Below are 15,326 nucleotides of genomic sequence, written 5' to 3'. Positions count from 1 at the left end.
TGCAAAATCCCCCAGTAAGTACAGACACAGTTCCTGTTAAGTATACGAAGTTGATTTCACACAATTATCAGCTCATAAGGAGGAAGAAAGATCGGTGCAGAAGAACAAAAGTAACAACGACAAAATCAATTAGCTACTCAATAAAACATTACTTAACTAATTTTTTAAAAACCACAAAATTTAGTCTTCTACCCCTCCAATCTGAGAAGATTGGAAGCAGACATAATTTCTTTATGAATCATTTGAACATGAAGAGGATAGTAACTGTTTGAAAAGGTTGTTGCAAATGTTCCAAGTGTTAAGAAGACATATGAAAGAAAATAGAGAGCAGGTGTTCCAGTACAGCTACAGGTATGAAAATGATCATAGAAACACTGTGTATACAAAACACATGATACAATACAATTATTTCAGAGGAAGGAATCAGAATTTATTTACAGATCAGCCAGTGGCAACAACAGCATAAATGACACTGGAACAGAAAAGTTCTAACACAAAAATAAACCCTATTGTGTGCAGCTGTGACACACAGATTTGCAGCTCATTCATCAATGAAAATTATGTATGATGCCTGCAGCTTTGAGAAAAAATATTTAATGCAATTACTTTTAAAACTTTTGATGTCTCCCAACTATGTTAAGATTTATCTTTTGGTACATAACTTTCCATAAATGTGTTTTAACCGGGATTGGACGTGCAAAAACCCAACCCCCTGGCTATGCTGAAGGATCTGGATATGGTCCACCTCCATTCTCTTCCAGCTCTGTGTTTCGTGTGACACCCTGACCCCACACCCCGGCCCCATCAACCACTCTGCCACATTGTTCCTTCTTCCTTTTGAAAATCTTAATATTGGCCTGTTAGCTGGGAGCCAAGCTGAATGGTTGGATTAAAAAGCCTATTTTACTTTACTCTGGGTCCCTCCTCCTCCAAGTTTAACACCTTTTCAACTCTCCAGTTTAACATTCCGTGTTACTAATACTACCAAACTTTACATAAACATCAGTACTAAACCCACATAAACATTCTTCTGCGTCCCTGCATCATGCATAGCACATATCCTGTACTGACAATAACTGCAACAGGAAATCATTTGCCCTTGCAGCATTGTTTTGTACTTGCACCATTTATTCTAATTTTAAAATTCTTCTTTTAGCTCATTTAGGGCTTCCTGTGCCACACCTGTGTCATTCTCTGTCTGAACTGTGTGGAAGACTCTATTAAGATTCACTGGTAAAGAATCTTAAAATATACCATAATTAAAGCTCACAGATTACACTTACTCTGAGAAAGAAGGAATAGAAGAAACCGATATAAATCCGAAGGGACTTCTAAAAGATTAGCAGTGAAAAACAAATCTGTGCTGAAGAAAGGCCAGAGGCAAACAAGAAAGCAGAGTCCACGGAGAGGCAAAAATATCAAAACGAGGTCATAATCAGAATGAGGTCATAATCCTACTTTGGGATTCACAGATGCCTTTGCTTGACTGGCTTTGCAAAGAAGTAATGCAGGGATCAAGGACTAAACTGATACTAACCAAAATGATAAGCAGAATGTTTTTTATAAATATACAGTAACAAGATGCACTAACACAAAACTGGATTTCTAATGGTAATGTTAACATAACGACTTTTAACATGTTTTTATCGTAAAATTTCTAGTGAGAACCAGAAATTGAAATACCTATCAATAAACAGCTAAGAATGAGGATTCTTAGGGTTTTTGTGTAGTTCTTTGTGCCAATATACTGTATGAATCTTAGGATGAGAGAATCATATCCAATTCCCTTCAAAAATCACAAAATCTAGGAAACTTTTCAGAAAACGAGAGGCAAACAATTACGGTATCTGTTAAAAAATGAAAAAGTATATACATGTCAATTACTGGCCATAACATCTGAAAGTCTCAAGAAAAAACACTTTATACAAATCCTGTATTAAGTACCTCCAACTTGTGAATATAAAATTACTATCCAAATCACTGAAAAGTGTGCGCTCGCTCTCTATATATATAAAAAAAAACCAACCCAAAACCCTGGAAAATTTAATGAAAATTTCCCCAAAGAATTTTGGGGTTTTTTTTGAAGTAAAAAGTTGGCCACTTGATGAAAAATGTTGGAGAGTGAAACTGAGAAAATTGCTTTTGCCAGTGGGCTTCTTACACTAGCAATATAATGGAAGAAATACTACCAAAAATAATCTGATCAAAATGTATGGATTTTTTAATGAAAACGGATACAAGAACAACAAAAGCATAGTATTTAAGTAAAGCAGCAAACTAATTTTATGCAGTGCCTTGTGTTCCACACAGTAAGTTCTAGAGTGAAATGCTACTGCAATCTGGATGACCTAAAGGAGATGCGGGAAGGGAACTTTACAGGGAAATTATTTAATTTACTATTGCAGAAGATGCTATTGGAAAAGTGAACATGCTTTTATATACATAAGCACTTTTCCAATCCAGAAAGACCATGAAAAAGGCAACTGAAAGAGAGAGAATACAAAAAGTTGTATTCAGCAGCATGCGCTAAGGACTGATGTTGGGTGTGGTAAAACTTAAAATATCATTACTAATCTAGAAGTGAAATGTGTTAATGAAATCTACATGTTTATCCAGGAAGATGACAATAATAGTGAAATACAGACAGTACTTGAGCAACTAGAAATATGAGTATTCATCAACATATAATTCCTTTTGCAAATAACAAAAGGAAACACCCCTCCCTCCCCAAAATAACAGACCAGATAAAAAGCATAGGGAACACGACTTTGGGGCAATGACCCACAGACGGTTGATACATAATATAGGATCTTTCTGGGCAACATGGAACTCAAATGCAATGCAACTTTGAAATGTATGCACACTTGTTCGGGGTCTGGCTTAAAAGCTGCCCTTGCTCCATCAGCCACCCGCGTGCCCGTGCTGTTTCATGGGCATCTTAAGTAAAGCCAACGTGCGTAGACAGATATCCTGAAATGAGCACTGGAAAACAATTGCTGGAAAAACAACCTCTGCCTCGTTCATTTTAACGGATTATTAACTCGAAAACCCAGTGGTTTGGAATAGCCCCAACAGAGGCCTCCTGGGCTGCAACCGGATGATTCCGAGAGCTGCTTCCAGTTACCTGAGGCGCAGCCACAGCGGCTTTTACACTTGGGACAACCGCGCCCTCAACCAGTGATAAAACGGGGAGGGAGAAGGGGGGGTGCGGCAGCCCCTTACCTTGTCACGGCTCCCCCAGCCCTCTGCCCTCGGCGGGCCGCGGGCAGCCCCAAACCCCACCCGTCCCGCCGGCTGAGGCGCAGTAACGCCCTCGGGCCCTCGAGCGCGGGCCGTTGCGGGGAGCCCTCCCGCGCGCCTCATTGCGCATGCGCAGCCCTAGCCGTGCGCCGGCCGGGCGGCCACGCCCACCTACCGGGCTTTCTCCGGCCAGGGCGGGAGGTGGCGGCACTGTGATTGGCCCGGCCCCTCCAATCGCCTCCGAGCGCTTCTCCCCCCGCCCCGGCTGTCCTCCCTCTTCCTGCCGCCGGGCACGCTCGGGAAGATCCGGGCTACCGCCGGGGAGACGCGCGCCCCCCACCCCCGCCTCCGCTCCCCGGCCGCCCCATTGCGCAGGCGCGCCGCCGGGCGGGAGAGGGCGGGGGGAGAGGGGAGGAGGAGCAAGAGCGCGCGCGCCGGGCCACCCCCGCCTCCCGACCTGGACCGGCCGGCGCGCGCCCGCGCTCGCGCCGCCCCGGAGCGCGAGACTCGGGGAGAGGAGGGGAGGGCGGGGGTGGGAGGGTGAGCAAAAGTTGCTGGGAGGGCGGGGCCGCGCCCGGAGTCGCCGCCGGGAGGGGGCGAGAGAGGAGCTGCGCGCGGGAGCCGCCGGGGACGGGAGGCGAGTCGGGGGTGCCGGCGAGGGTCGGGCTGGGTCGTGTCCCCGGCGGGGGGGGGGGGGAGGCGAGGCAGCGGCCTCGGCGGCGGGGGGCAGCCGTGGTCCTGAGCCGGGGAAGCGGGGTCCGCCTCTCCTCCCCCGCGGGACGGGGCGAGGTGTGCCGGGCGGCGGCGGCCGGGCGGCGGGGGACGGGGTCTGCCGCCGGCGTCGGGACCGCCGCGGGCCGTTCACCTGCCGCGGCCGCGTCTGGCGGCGGCCGGGGCGGGGGTGGTCCCGTCCGGCGAGGGGCGGCCGCCGCCGCGCGCTCGGCCGTCGGGGCGGTAACCGTCGTCTCCTCACGGCGCCGCGCCGAGGCGGCGAGCGACCGGCCCCTGCCCGGGGAGCGGCGCCCGGCGCGGAGGGGGCCCGCGTGGATGCGCTTGCCGTGGTGGGCGGCGCCGGGGTTAAATCCCGCCTGGGGACGGCGTGGGCGAGGGTCGAGAACGGATCGCGGGGCGAGCTGCTAGCGCTGTCCCTGTAAGTTGTGCAAGCGGAGGGGTAGGCAGCCTTCGAAACGGGCATGGTTTTCGTGCCGAGGCGGTGCGAGCTCGTATGTTGGCTCTGTCAGAGCCAGAACGTAAAGTTAATGTTTAACGTGGTAGTCACATGCCCATCAGCGAGTTTTTCTGGAGTGTTTTCAAAGACTGTTTAGAACAGGAAATGCCAGTACAGGTGGTGTGGAGCTGTTTGAAATTTAATCAGTTTACCGTACTTGGAGGCTGTGTTACGTGCTGTGTTCGTACAGATGGAGTTTCAGAGGCATGTAGGTAGATGTATGTATGCAAATTGTCTGCTTAGCATCTCATCTAAGTTTATCCCTTACTCTGACTTTCAATGCAAATATTTTAAAATCAGCTTTTCAGAGGAATTATGTCTTGTTCTCTCGACATGTATTTTTCCCTTCCCAAAATAAGTGTGGGTTTTGCATATCTCTACTTAATGCTTTATTTTGCACATGCAAAAAAATCCCCTCTTGCTTAACTTTGAAGGTACTAGGATTATTTTAAGAGCAAAAACTTAATTGCGTGAATGTGCCTGACTGATGATGCAGTATCCCCTTCCCCCTCAAGGCAATGGAAATTGCCTTGACTGACTTTATTATTAACTGTCCTGTTCTTGTAGAATGAAAGGGTGATTTTAGGTATCAAAATAGATCTCATGTTATAATCTGAGTATAAATAATATGTAATCCTTTCTTCCCCTAACAGATTGTCACAAAGTAAGATGTATTTGCTGGTTGTTTTTTTTAAATATCAAATTACTTGTGTGAAAAGTTACTATCGTGGGCCAGTGGGATGTTGACAATAAAAACACCTAAAATATGCACTTGACTTTCATATCAAAACTTGATAGTTCAGAATCTTTCAGTCATACGGTGTGCCTGAAGTACTACTGACAGAATTGTTTGGGTATGAGACCCATAGGACTTCAGGGTCAGGGTTTTAGCACTATCATGTGTTTCAGTTACATTGCTTTCCAAGATCTTGGTCACAACACTTTGTCATTTTTCCTTGGTTAATGCCTCTTGGTAGAGTAAAACAGTTTAGTCACTTGAAGGACGTAGTGGTGGGAATGAAAACCATTCAAAGAGTTCTTCAAAAATGTCCTTGTGGTTTAAGCGGAAACAAGTTGGAGTTTGTTGTGGCCAGGTTAAATGATGATGGGTTGAGGCTGTAACAGGGAGATGGGCTGGATCAGAAGTTTAGATGTGTGGACTGAGTGAAATGTTTGTAGATAGGTTTGTACAGATTTGTTCATGAATAAATATATGAAGTGTAAAGAATCAGAACATTCCTTTTTTTGTCAAGCCTATAAAATATGGGTGGGCTTAAAGATTATGCTCGTATTACCATTCCTTGTAACTCAGCTATTGTAGTTTTTCCTGGTGACTTAAGAAATCGGAAAGCTTTTTGGGATTTTGGTATTTTGCACTTCTGTTAACGATCAAACATCTACACAGAAAACTGAAAGTCAAGGTTACAGTTTGGACAGGCAGTTAATCTGGGATAAAAAGGCAAGTGTGAGAATTATCATTGTAAAGATACCTTTAGCTTTTTGAGGCTCAAAAAAGAGTATGTGGTAATCTTTGAACAAAACACTTTGTAAAGGAGTACAAAGATGGAGAAACAAAAATCTTTGTAGTTTCTGTGCGATGATTCACTGTAAATGCTGGCCTGTGTCATGGGTTCGGAATTTGTATTCTTTAAGATCTTTACTCAGAGTTCCCATTGTGGCTATTTCTAAAGTTGATTTCTAGTTGTAATAGCCCAGAGGTGCTGAGCTGTGAACCTGTTGTTTTGTTTTTGATGCAAACAGGAAAGTTTTTATTGGAACAGCTTAAAGAAAAAAATGTATACTTATACAAAAGCCATCTGGGATAGCATCTACACTTCTGGTTCTCCCGTCTTGGAAGGATACAGAGAAGTATGACGTGCAGGAGCAGTGGTTTGGCATATGAGGGACAGCTAAATGGATAAGGGCTGGAGAAGAGATGATAGAGGCCTTTAAAATAGAAAAAGACTGGGTTTAAAATCTTCAGAGATTGGTTGGAAAAATTTCTAGAAGAGATAACCATCAAACACCCCTTTTGTCTTTTGGGGACTTCTTGAGTCAGTGACTGAAGGCAGAAAGGATGTGTCAGACCAATACCACTGGCTGGTATACTTGCAGATGGCCCGCAAAATCAAGGCTAATGGTCACTGCTGGGATGTGGGGTTTTTGTTGGGTTTTTTTTTTTTTTTTTTGGGGGGGGGGGTCGGTCTTGTTTCATGTTATGTGTGTTGCAAGTAAGTGCTATTAATGAAGGTTTTTTTTTTTTCCTCTATCTGATGTTTCAACTAGTGAGAATTTGCATTCTTGTAAACATATTTTTTTGACAGCTTTTGAAGTGAGTAGTATCATTTTCAAGGACAAAGACTAGTGACTACTAAAAGCATTAGGTGTATCTTATGGCAAATGACATCCGTTGACACATACAGTTGAACACAACGGTAAAGGTGGAAGGGGACAGGATTTGTGCAGGGACCAAAAAAATTGAGTCAGCCCCATTAAGGTGGTTGTAAGAGTTCATTCATTTTGGATTTCAGTCTTTTTCTACATTTTTTTAAAGCAACTTCACTTTTTTTTGTTTCCCCAAATGTGGGGAAAAATCATTGCAACCTCCAATATTGTCACAGTGCAAATCAGATTTTTGTGCTGTTGACAAAAATTGGCAATTTTAAATGACAAGCTCTTGAGTTGTGGGAAACACTCAAATTCTCACAGTTGCAAGTGATTGAATTTTTGATGGATTTCATTCTGTTGAGGAGGGGAAAGTTTACCACAGTCCTAATAATATTGGCTCACTGCAGAAAACTCTAGTGGTTTCCTATCATACATTTATTACCTTGCAATACATTTAATCGCTCCTCCTTCCAAATTTTTGTTGTCTTGTATCTAAATTCCTAAGTTATAACATACATCAGTTTAGAAATTGGTTTACCAGCGTTGTCAGACCATTGGGTGTGTTGCCAGGCTCAGCACAGAGACGTGAACTGCCAGCAGAGGCAAAAAGCTGTGTTGCTTAAAAGTAACCTTAGCATTGGGCATGAGAAAGGTTTGCCATTAGTCATTTATGTAACACACTAAAGAGTAGTTGCAAAATGAAGCTGAGAAGATGTAAATAACGATTCTTCAGCCAAATTTCAGAGACACGCACAGTCAACAACTTTTGAACCCATTGGCAGGTTTCCACCCAATTTGATAGAAGGGATAGAAGTCTTAAAGATGATTATGTACTTACAAAGTGCATGAAAACAGGCAGCTGGCTGGAAGAGAGAGACCTTGTAAGAAGATGTAAGGAGCAGAGGTGGCATATGCCCCAACTAGGGAGAAAACTTTGGAGAAATCAGCCGTGAGACATAAAACTATCAGGAGCCAGGCATTGACAGTTCCAGTATTCACAGAACCAACTGTTTATCTCATCAGTTTTATCTAAATGGTTATCAAAGATGCCTAAACCCAAATGTGCTTGTAGAAAGTGATTTGTTTAGGTAAAACAGTAACTGCACTGATTTCTAAGCTAATTTAGTGACATTACTTCTTACATTGAAAAGACTGTGCCAACTGCAGCTACTTACGTGCAACAAAACAGGTGATAACAAACGTTTTTGCTGATTAGTGTATTTGTTGTTCTGGAAGCTACAAAGGCAAGTGCCAGAAATTTGTGACAGACATATATTTTGTCCTGTAAGGCTGCACAACCAGGGGTAGCCACATGCTTGATGAAATCCTTGATGACTGAATAACAGTGACTGAAATTAGGCAAGGTAGAAGAACTTAGGCTGATAAACAGATGTTGGTTTGAGAGTTCATAGCCCTTGTTTAGTGTCTTTGGTTGAGAACAGTCATGCAAAATGGATCCCTTTAGTCTGAAGGGCAAGAATATTTCTTTAACTCTCAGCTGCTAAAAATCTTATGTAGCATGTCAATAACTCTAGGTGAAATAACTGTTGTGCTGAAAGATTGCACCTGTTGAAGACTCTGTATGGTTCAATGACGTATGATCTATGCTTAGTCACCCACACCTCTGTCAAGCCAAGAACTTACAAAGAACTGGTAAACCCCAGTGGCTAATAAATGCTACAGTGTTCTTAGCAACAGTGGCTTACCACAGACATGTAAGAACAGTCTTCAGTTCCTAATTATAGTCCTACAGAGCATAGAATTCAGGTTAAGGGAGTCAGTGGTCTGAGTCTCAGTCATCTAAAAGCATAACCAAACGTTGGGGAGGTGGCAGGAACCAAGGTTGATCAGTGGCATCACTTCTCTGGTTTATGGAACAACCTACAATGAGGGTAGGCTTGTCAGCAGAGGAATAATACTTTTGGGGGATGGTCCAAATCCAGAAAAAATTGCTGTGACTAAAGAGCATACATCCTTGCCAGCATCTTCCACAATAGCTTTCTTTGATCTTGGCTTTGTTCCCCCTCCCCCCCCCCCCCCCCCCAAACAAAACCAAACTTGGAGGTACTTGTACAGTGTAAATTTCAAAACAAGTTGCTACTATAATCTTTCTCTCCTTAGGGAGAGGCTGTGATGACAAATGGATGACAGAAGTTAATCCCATGGCTTATGGCACCGTTGGAAGGCTTGCCTACAGTGCCCCTCTTACTAGTGAATAAGAAGCTATGCACCACAGTATTTGATACAGGGTATAAGCGGAGAAAGAAAGGGTAGTGGAACTTCGTGCTCCAGGCTAGGACTTACTAGTCATGTTGGCCAGAGAACTGTGTGTCAAGATAGTGTTATTTCACAGCCACTGTCTGTTCCTTGGGTTGACTGTGACCGTTTTTGGGGAGAAAGAGTAGTAGATAAAATGAAGGGACTAGAGTGCCCATTCAGTGCAAAGTTCTAGTTGAGTAGTAGAAGAACAGAGAGATCTCTTAAATGGAATACCTTTCTGATATGCCTTTCTTGTTTTTTCTTAAATATTTGACACAGGGGGGTATGTTTAGTTCAATATATGCAGTGTAAAGAATGCATTTATAGAAAGAGTAATTTGAGAAAGTTGCACGAAAATAATTTTTAAATAGTCACTTCTGAGCTTTCTAGTGTTGTATTTAAATTTTCAGGAAAAGGTGTACTAATGTTATGGATAGTTAATAGAGGCCATATTAATATAATATCATAGTGCTTTGGAAAATGAATATCTGGCCCACATATGAAAACTGTACAATAAATGTATTCTGCTATTTATTAGAATAATAAGATTGTGTGCACTTACCTGGTGTGATAATTGAAATTGTTTGTATTCACAACTTTGTGGATGTGAAATTAAAGAGCAAACATCTTAATGTAATGTGACAGTAACATAGAACCATTTTTTATTAAATTCTTGCAGTGAATCATTATAACTTTTCTGAAACCCAGCGCAACAGCTAAATGCTTAGTGCATGGGATGTCTGTTCTAGGGCATCCCTGAAATGCAAGACAAAATGACTTCCTAGAAGTTTTTAGTGAATTAATGCTCTTTGTCTTAAATTTTTCTGGAAGAACTCTTGTTTCCAAAACAGCATGTGTATTTCTTAGCAGTTAAAATCCAGACTAGGTAAATTCAGAGGTTCTATGCCCCCATATCCATGCATAAATCTGTTGTTCAGAAACATGGGGAAATTGTGCTAGAAAGTATGATAAGAAAGAAACATAACAGTTAATGGAATCTCTTCTACCCTTGTGACTTAATATAACTAAGTCCCAAGGCTGAAAATGAGAACTACAGAGGTGAAATTTTTCTGAATGTTTTATAATTTTTGTCTGTTGGTCTTAGGGGTCAGTTTCACAGATCTGTTTGTAGTAGCTATCTCCCCTTTTATTTAAAGAAAGAAACCACAAATGTTTCCCAAATTTAACATGACTTTGGGTCTATCATTACACTTACTTCAGATGAGAAAATAACTTACTTGGGAAGCAAGGATTCAACTTTTGTCTTTTTTTGGCTGGAAATGAATCCTGCCATTCTTGTCTATCCATGGATTTCTTTAAATAACCAACTGTAGTCCAGCCTCACAGTTGAATATGTGAGATCTGTTTCCAAATGAAGCTTAGATACCAGAAACACGTCTTTTCCCAGTAACCTCTGTATTTTATCATTGGCATACAGTCTACCTTACTTTCCATCTATTTCCTTCCCTTATTTTGGCTGCTATATGCTGAGCAATCTTTACATTGAAATGTAGACAGCAGGGAACAGGCTGGCTGAATCACCACTGTTGGTGGGGTACCACTCTATGAGCAGTTTTGGAGATGAGAGGTGTAGTGTATTCAGTAGGGAATTTGTTTTAGGTTGGGAGACCCTGATAGCAAGCCTGGTGTTTCTGGGTCAGAACTGTATTGATCCTGTTGCTCCTGTCTACTCAAAGGTAGGAACGCAATGAGGGACGTCTCAAGCATGCATTGGAGCGCACATAGATTTTACACCTTTATGGCTACCACAGGCCATCTGTACGGGTCCCAGTCCAGTCTCTTTTCTGTTTTTTCCCCTTCAGTGCACCCAGTTTGATATTGCTGATTACCAGAAATTGTTCCTCTTAACTCAGTTTTGTCTTCTGGGACAGCAGCAGGAGGGTGGAGAAAACCATACGTAATTCTCCATATGGGAAATTACATAAAGTGGAATTAAGAACTCTGTATTGCCAGGAAAATGCGTGCTCAGGAAGCTTCTCTGGTATGTCAAGGAGCAAGCTCTTTTTGTGACAAAAATGTATTAGGTCAGTTTTTCAGTATGGATATAGAAATACTAAATCAGTAGAAAGTATTTGATGGTTGAAAGAGTTGAATGTAAGATTCTTCTGGGTTTTTATTTATTTATTTATTAAATCATAGTTATAACTTTTTTTTTATGAATTAAAAGTTACGGTTCCCTGTGGTAGCAGGAGACTTTGGGCCAAATGATGCTTCATATTACTAAGCGCTTTTGATGTGTGATACTGGCTTCTTGAATATATGTATGTGTATGTATTTTTTGTATATGTGTGCATATATATGTAGCTGATTATAAACAGCTATACACCTTAGATTTTTTTCCTTGACTCCTCTTTATTCATCTTTACTGTAGCGATTCATTATTTTCTATTTATGTACTGTGCTGAAACTTTCTAATGAAAACACTTGTTAAAAATATTTTTTTTCCTTTAATTGCTCTGTACAGATCATGTTATCACTTCTGCATACCTGACTTCAGAGAATCTTTAATCTTTTTTTTGTGTTAACTTTGTTTTACCTTCACCTCTGTCCCTGTTTTCTTAGAGTTTGGTCCTTTGTAGAAGAATAGCTGTTACGCTGCGGAGCACTTTGACTTTGGGGGGGGGGGGGGAGGAATGAAGTTGATACTCCTTTTAATTAATTTAAGGTTCTAATAATATCTTAAACTGATACACATTTCCAGTTACTTGCTACATCTTTTTCTTTTTTTTTCCCCTTTCTGGGTTTATTGAAATGAACACAAATAAAACAAAGTTACCACATGATATTCTGTTAAGGTCAGTTTCCAGTTAGATTTCAGACTCCTTGCTCAGTGCTGTCACAAATCACACTTACTATTTCCAGTATTATTAAACCAGATTACTTATGGGTGAGATACAGTAACATCAGTAAGCAAACAAAGCCCATCTGATTATGCATGGGGCAAAAGGGACTTTTGGTTAGGTTCCAGTTATTGATTTTTTCAGTAATACAAGCAAGTACCAATGTTTCTTTCAAATAAAGGGGAATGGTTTTAGGGGTGCAAGACTTCCTGCAGGTATTTTTGAAAGTCATGTGATTTGTTTCTGTGGTATCCCAGCTGTACAATATTTGAGAGCTGTAGAACTGTTTGACATGAATGTGGTGTTGGTTGTTCTGAGCTGGGGAAAGTTATCTTCCAATTTAGACAGTGTTCCAGCTACAAAATTTATTTTTTTTTAATGCTACTCACCAATCTTGAAAGGCTTGCACAGTGGAAAAAATTGTAGTGAGAAGGCTGCAAGTTTTGAAGTATACTGTTATGTCTTTAGTATCTCACATGCTTGTAAAATCTAGGGTGAATATCTTAGTTCTAATGTGAAGCCCAGATTTCGCACACACACCCACCCCCCTTTTTTTTTTTTTGTCTTTCCCAAATATGCAGCCTTAATCGCTTTGGTATATTTCAGTTTATTCTGTTGTGTGCCGTTACTTCAAATGTTTATGTGGATGATGTAGTAATGCCAAACTGATTGAACAGGCCATTGTTGTGAGATGATCACTGCATGGGCTTTACATGTGCCTGTGGTGATGTTCTGGATGATGAGTCATTTAACCTTAAATATGTACCGTCAACAATGAGAGAAACAGCTCTTATTGTTGGAATTTGAAAATCTTGGAATCAGTTATTGGGGCAGCTACTGGAATGTTCTTGCTGTGCTACTAGCTGTGTTTTTTCTGGATGCTTTAAGAACACAACTAGGTTAATGACATTTATGTAGTGTTCACTAGGTAGTAAAAAATTTTGAAAGCTGAGTACTAGCTGAGAATCCATCTAAAACATCTCAGTAATCTTAAGACGTAGAAATACGTATCAGTTCATGTGATTTGCTGGGTTATTGAAATCAAAACCATCTTAGGCTTTCAAGTGTTGACTAAAAATATTTATTTCTTGGTAATCTTGGAGATTCAAAGTTAGAATAACTCGTGTTCTGTGGTCTTTATGAGCTGTTGCATATTGTTAGCAGAACCTTTTACAGTAATTTTATTGTGGTCTTTAGAGGTGTATAATACATTAGAAGATAATAGCTTATGACAGATAAAATAATTTTTCTGCCTTAAAAACAACTTTTAGGGGGCGATTGTTTCTCCTCCTCTTCCCTGGTTATTGCATCTGCCTTTAGATTAAGAGGTTGTTTTGGACATGATCTCTTTTCTGATTTAGAAGGTCTTTAACAGTTTGAAAAGTGCTATTTTTATATTTTCTGTTTTTTTCCTATTTCAGATTCACTGGAAAGAGAATGAAGTAAACATGGAGTCTTCTGAACTGGAACATATTTCATGGGTCACAGTTAAAAGTAAAAAGAAGATGGAACAAAATGAGAGAACAGGAGTATAACGCCTGTCAGGAACTTTCCATTTTTGTCATATATATAAACTTGCAATATAATACAACTAATGATTTATAGTAATACTTCATTGATATCCCTGGAAGGAGAAGTCAGTTACCGTGCAACTTGCTCAATAGGAACTTTTATTGTAATAACTTTTTAACATATTTTAACCTTAACTGGACACCTTTTTTTTTTTTTTTAAAGTCTGAGAGTTAAAAACTTTGTATAGCTGTATTTTAACTGAGTGACTGATCCTGAGAGATGGCTGACAGCTGCTCATGGAAAATGGACTTAAATCCATGAATGGTTACTGTTGCACAGAGTTGAATGGAATGCCATGACTTCAAAGGAATTCTCTTAGGACCTTCTTCTTTGCCTTGCACCCATCATATCCTTAAATATTTAAGCATAAATATTGCAATTATAAAGTCTAAAAAACAATGGCATGGGTGAAATTCTTAAGAAAACCTGGGGGTAACCTTGGAAAAGTTTATCAGCCTGGAAGTATACTGTCCCTGGCCCCTACAAAAGGCTTATTAAACGAACCAGGACAAAACAGCTGCTTTCTTAATAGTGCTGTTCAGGTAAGAAAAAACTTAATTTATTAAACAGTTCTGGTTTTGTAGCAGCTTAGCTGGTCATGGTAGGGGAAGTGTTCTCTTGGCAGTGCTGTTTTTACCATTTGTATTGCAGTACGTGTATTTTACAGAAAAATACAGCATGTTTTTCAATGGTGTTAAATTCAGTTCTCAGTTAAACTTCTTAATGATTCCCCGTAAGACAGAATAGCATGTCTTTTTGGAATGGGCTTTCCTAAAAAAAAACCGAAAAGGCGATCGTAGGAAAAAGACAACTCTGGAAGTAATTTTATTTAGCATTTCATTGTAAAGAATTGATTGAGAGTATTAAATATTTAATTTTGAAAAAAATGACAGCATGTTATTTTGTTTGCATGCATTAAGAATATCAGAAAAACTTTCCTTTTGTATGTGGAATCTTATGACTCATAACTTGAAAACTTGCTGCTTGAATTGTAAAACTAATGTTTCTGTCAAACATAGCAGTTTTATTACTTGGCAAAATTTACAAGACACTTTTTAATGTGGGGCAACTGGTACTCTGTGTATTGAATAGGACACTATGTTTATTAAAATACCATTTTCTCAGAATTAACACATGAGTCTGTGGTACTGGGGCATATCAGAAGATGCACATATAGTTGAAAGCTTTGATTTTAATATTAGGAAAGATTTGTGGAATTAGAGTAGGAGATACACTTGATACCAAAGAAATATGACTTAGATTTCTTTTTACTGTTTATATGCATATGTATTGCTGACCAGCTTCTTGCATGTGTTTACCTACACACTGTTCTGTTTTTCCATGAGCTGTAATTGAAAAAATGTTGGCTCTTTAGATCTCTCAAGAGTAGTTCAATAGTACAGTGATATTAGCGTGATAAAAAATTGAGCTTTTACAAGCCTACTTATGACAGGGAATATGGGGATCTACTTAATTCTGTGGCAGAGCAGTGCTAGCCTTTCCACATTGTCTGCAAGTTAGAATACCAGGCACAGTTTAGTTTATACTATAGTCTTTTTAAATCTAGAAATTAACAGCAACAAATTTCTAGGCTGTGCAAATGAAGAGCAAAACAATGTATTTTTTTGTAATGCTGAGATTTTGGACCCGATCATTTTCAAATTGTACAGAATTATTTACCAAACTGGCAGAGGGCTTAATGGATGTGTAGACTTCCTAAAAAAAACCTGTAAGCCTTAAAAATTGTATGGATTTAAACATAGGAGATACGAGAGATA

At 40.4% G+C, this 15,326-nt stretch overlaps 1 protein-coding gene and 1 long non-coding RNA gene across 6 annotated transcripts in view; one reads left to right on the top strand and one right to left on the bottom strand.

Moving 5' to 3' along the window:
- LOC143159849 (uncharacterized) overlaps window positions 1-3,492 on the bottom strand; it is a 47,011-nt gene extending 43,519 nt beyond the window's left edge. Inside the window, exon 1 of the long non-coding RNA XR_012995234.1 lies at window positions 3,416-3,492. This is a non-coding gene — a long non-coding RNA (uncharacterized LOC143159849). The remainder of the gene's footprint in view (window positions 1-3,415) is intronic.
- Window positions 3,493-3,829: 337 nt separating this feature from the next.
- Window positions 3,830-15,326, top strand: part of USP53 (ubiquitin specific peptidase 53) — a 42,259-nt gene continuing 30,762 nt past the window's right edge. For 3 of the 5 annotated variants that reach the window (XM_076337300.1, XM_076337299.1, XM_076337296.1), the window contains exons 1-2: window positions 3,830-3,877; window positions 13,398-14,090. In XM_076337300.1, coding sequence (XP_076193415.1) covers window positions 13,947-14,090 — 144 coding nt within the window. In that variant the 5' untranslated portion in view covers window positions 3,830-3,877; window positions 13,398-13,946. Of the gene's footprint in view, window positions 3,878-4,357; window positions 4,391-4,489; window positions 4,687-13,397; window positions 14,091-15,326 lie in introns of those variants that run through there. The other 2 variants (XM_076337298.1, XM_076337297.1) reach the window with 2 other exon arrangements.

This window comes from Aptenodytes patagonicus, chromosome 4, assembly GCF_965638725.1.
Source record: "Aptenodytes patagonicus chromosome 4, bAptPat1.pri.cur, whole genome shotgun sequence".
NCBI lineage: Eukaryota > Metazoa > Chordata > Aves > Sphenisciformes > Spheniscidae > Aptenodytes > Aptenodytes patagonicus.
The sequence above is the reverse complement of the archived record's forward strand: the minus strand, read 5'-3'. Positions and strand labels throughout refer to the sequence as shown.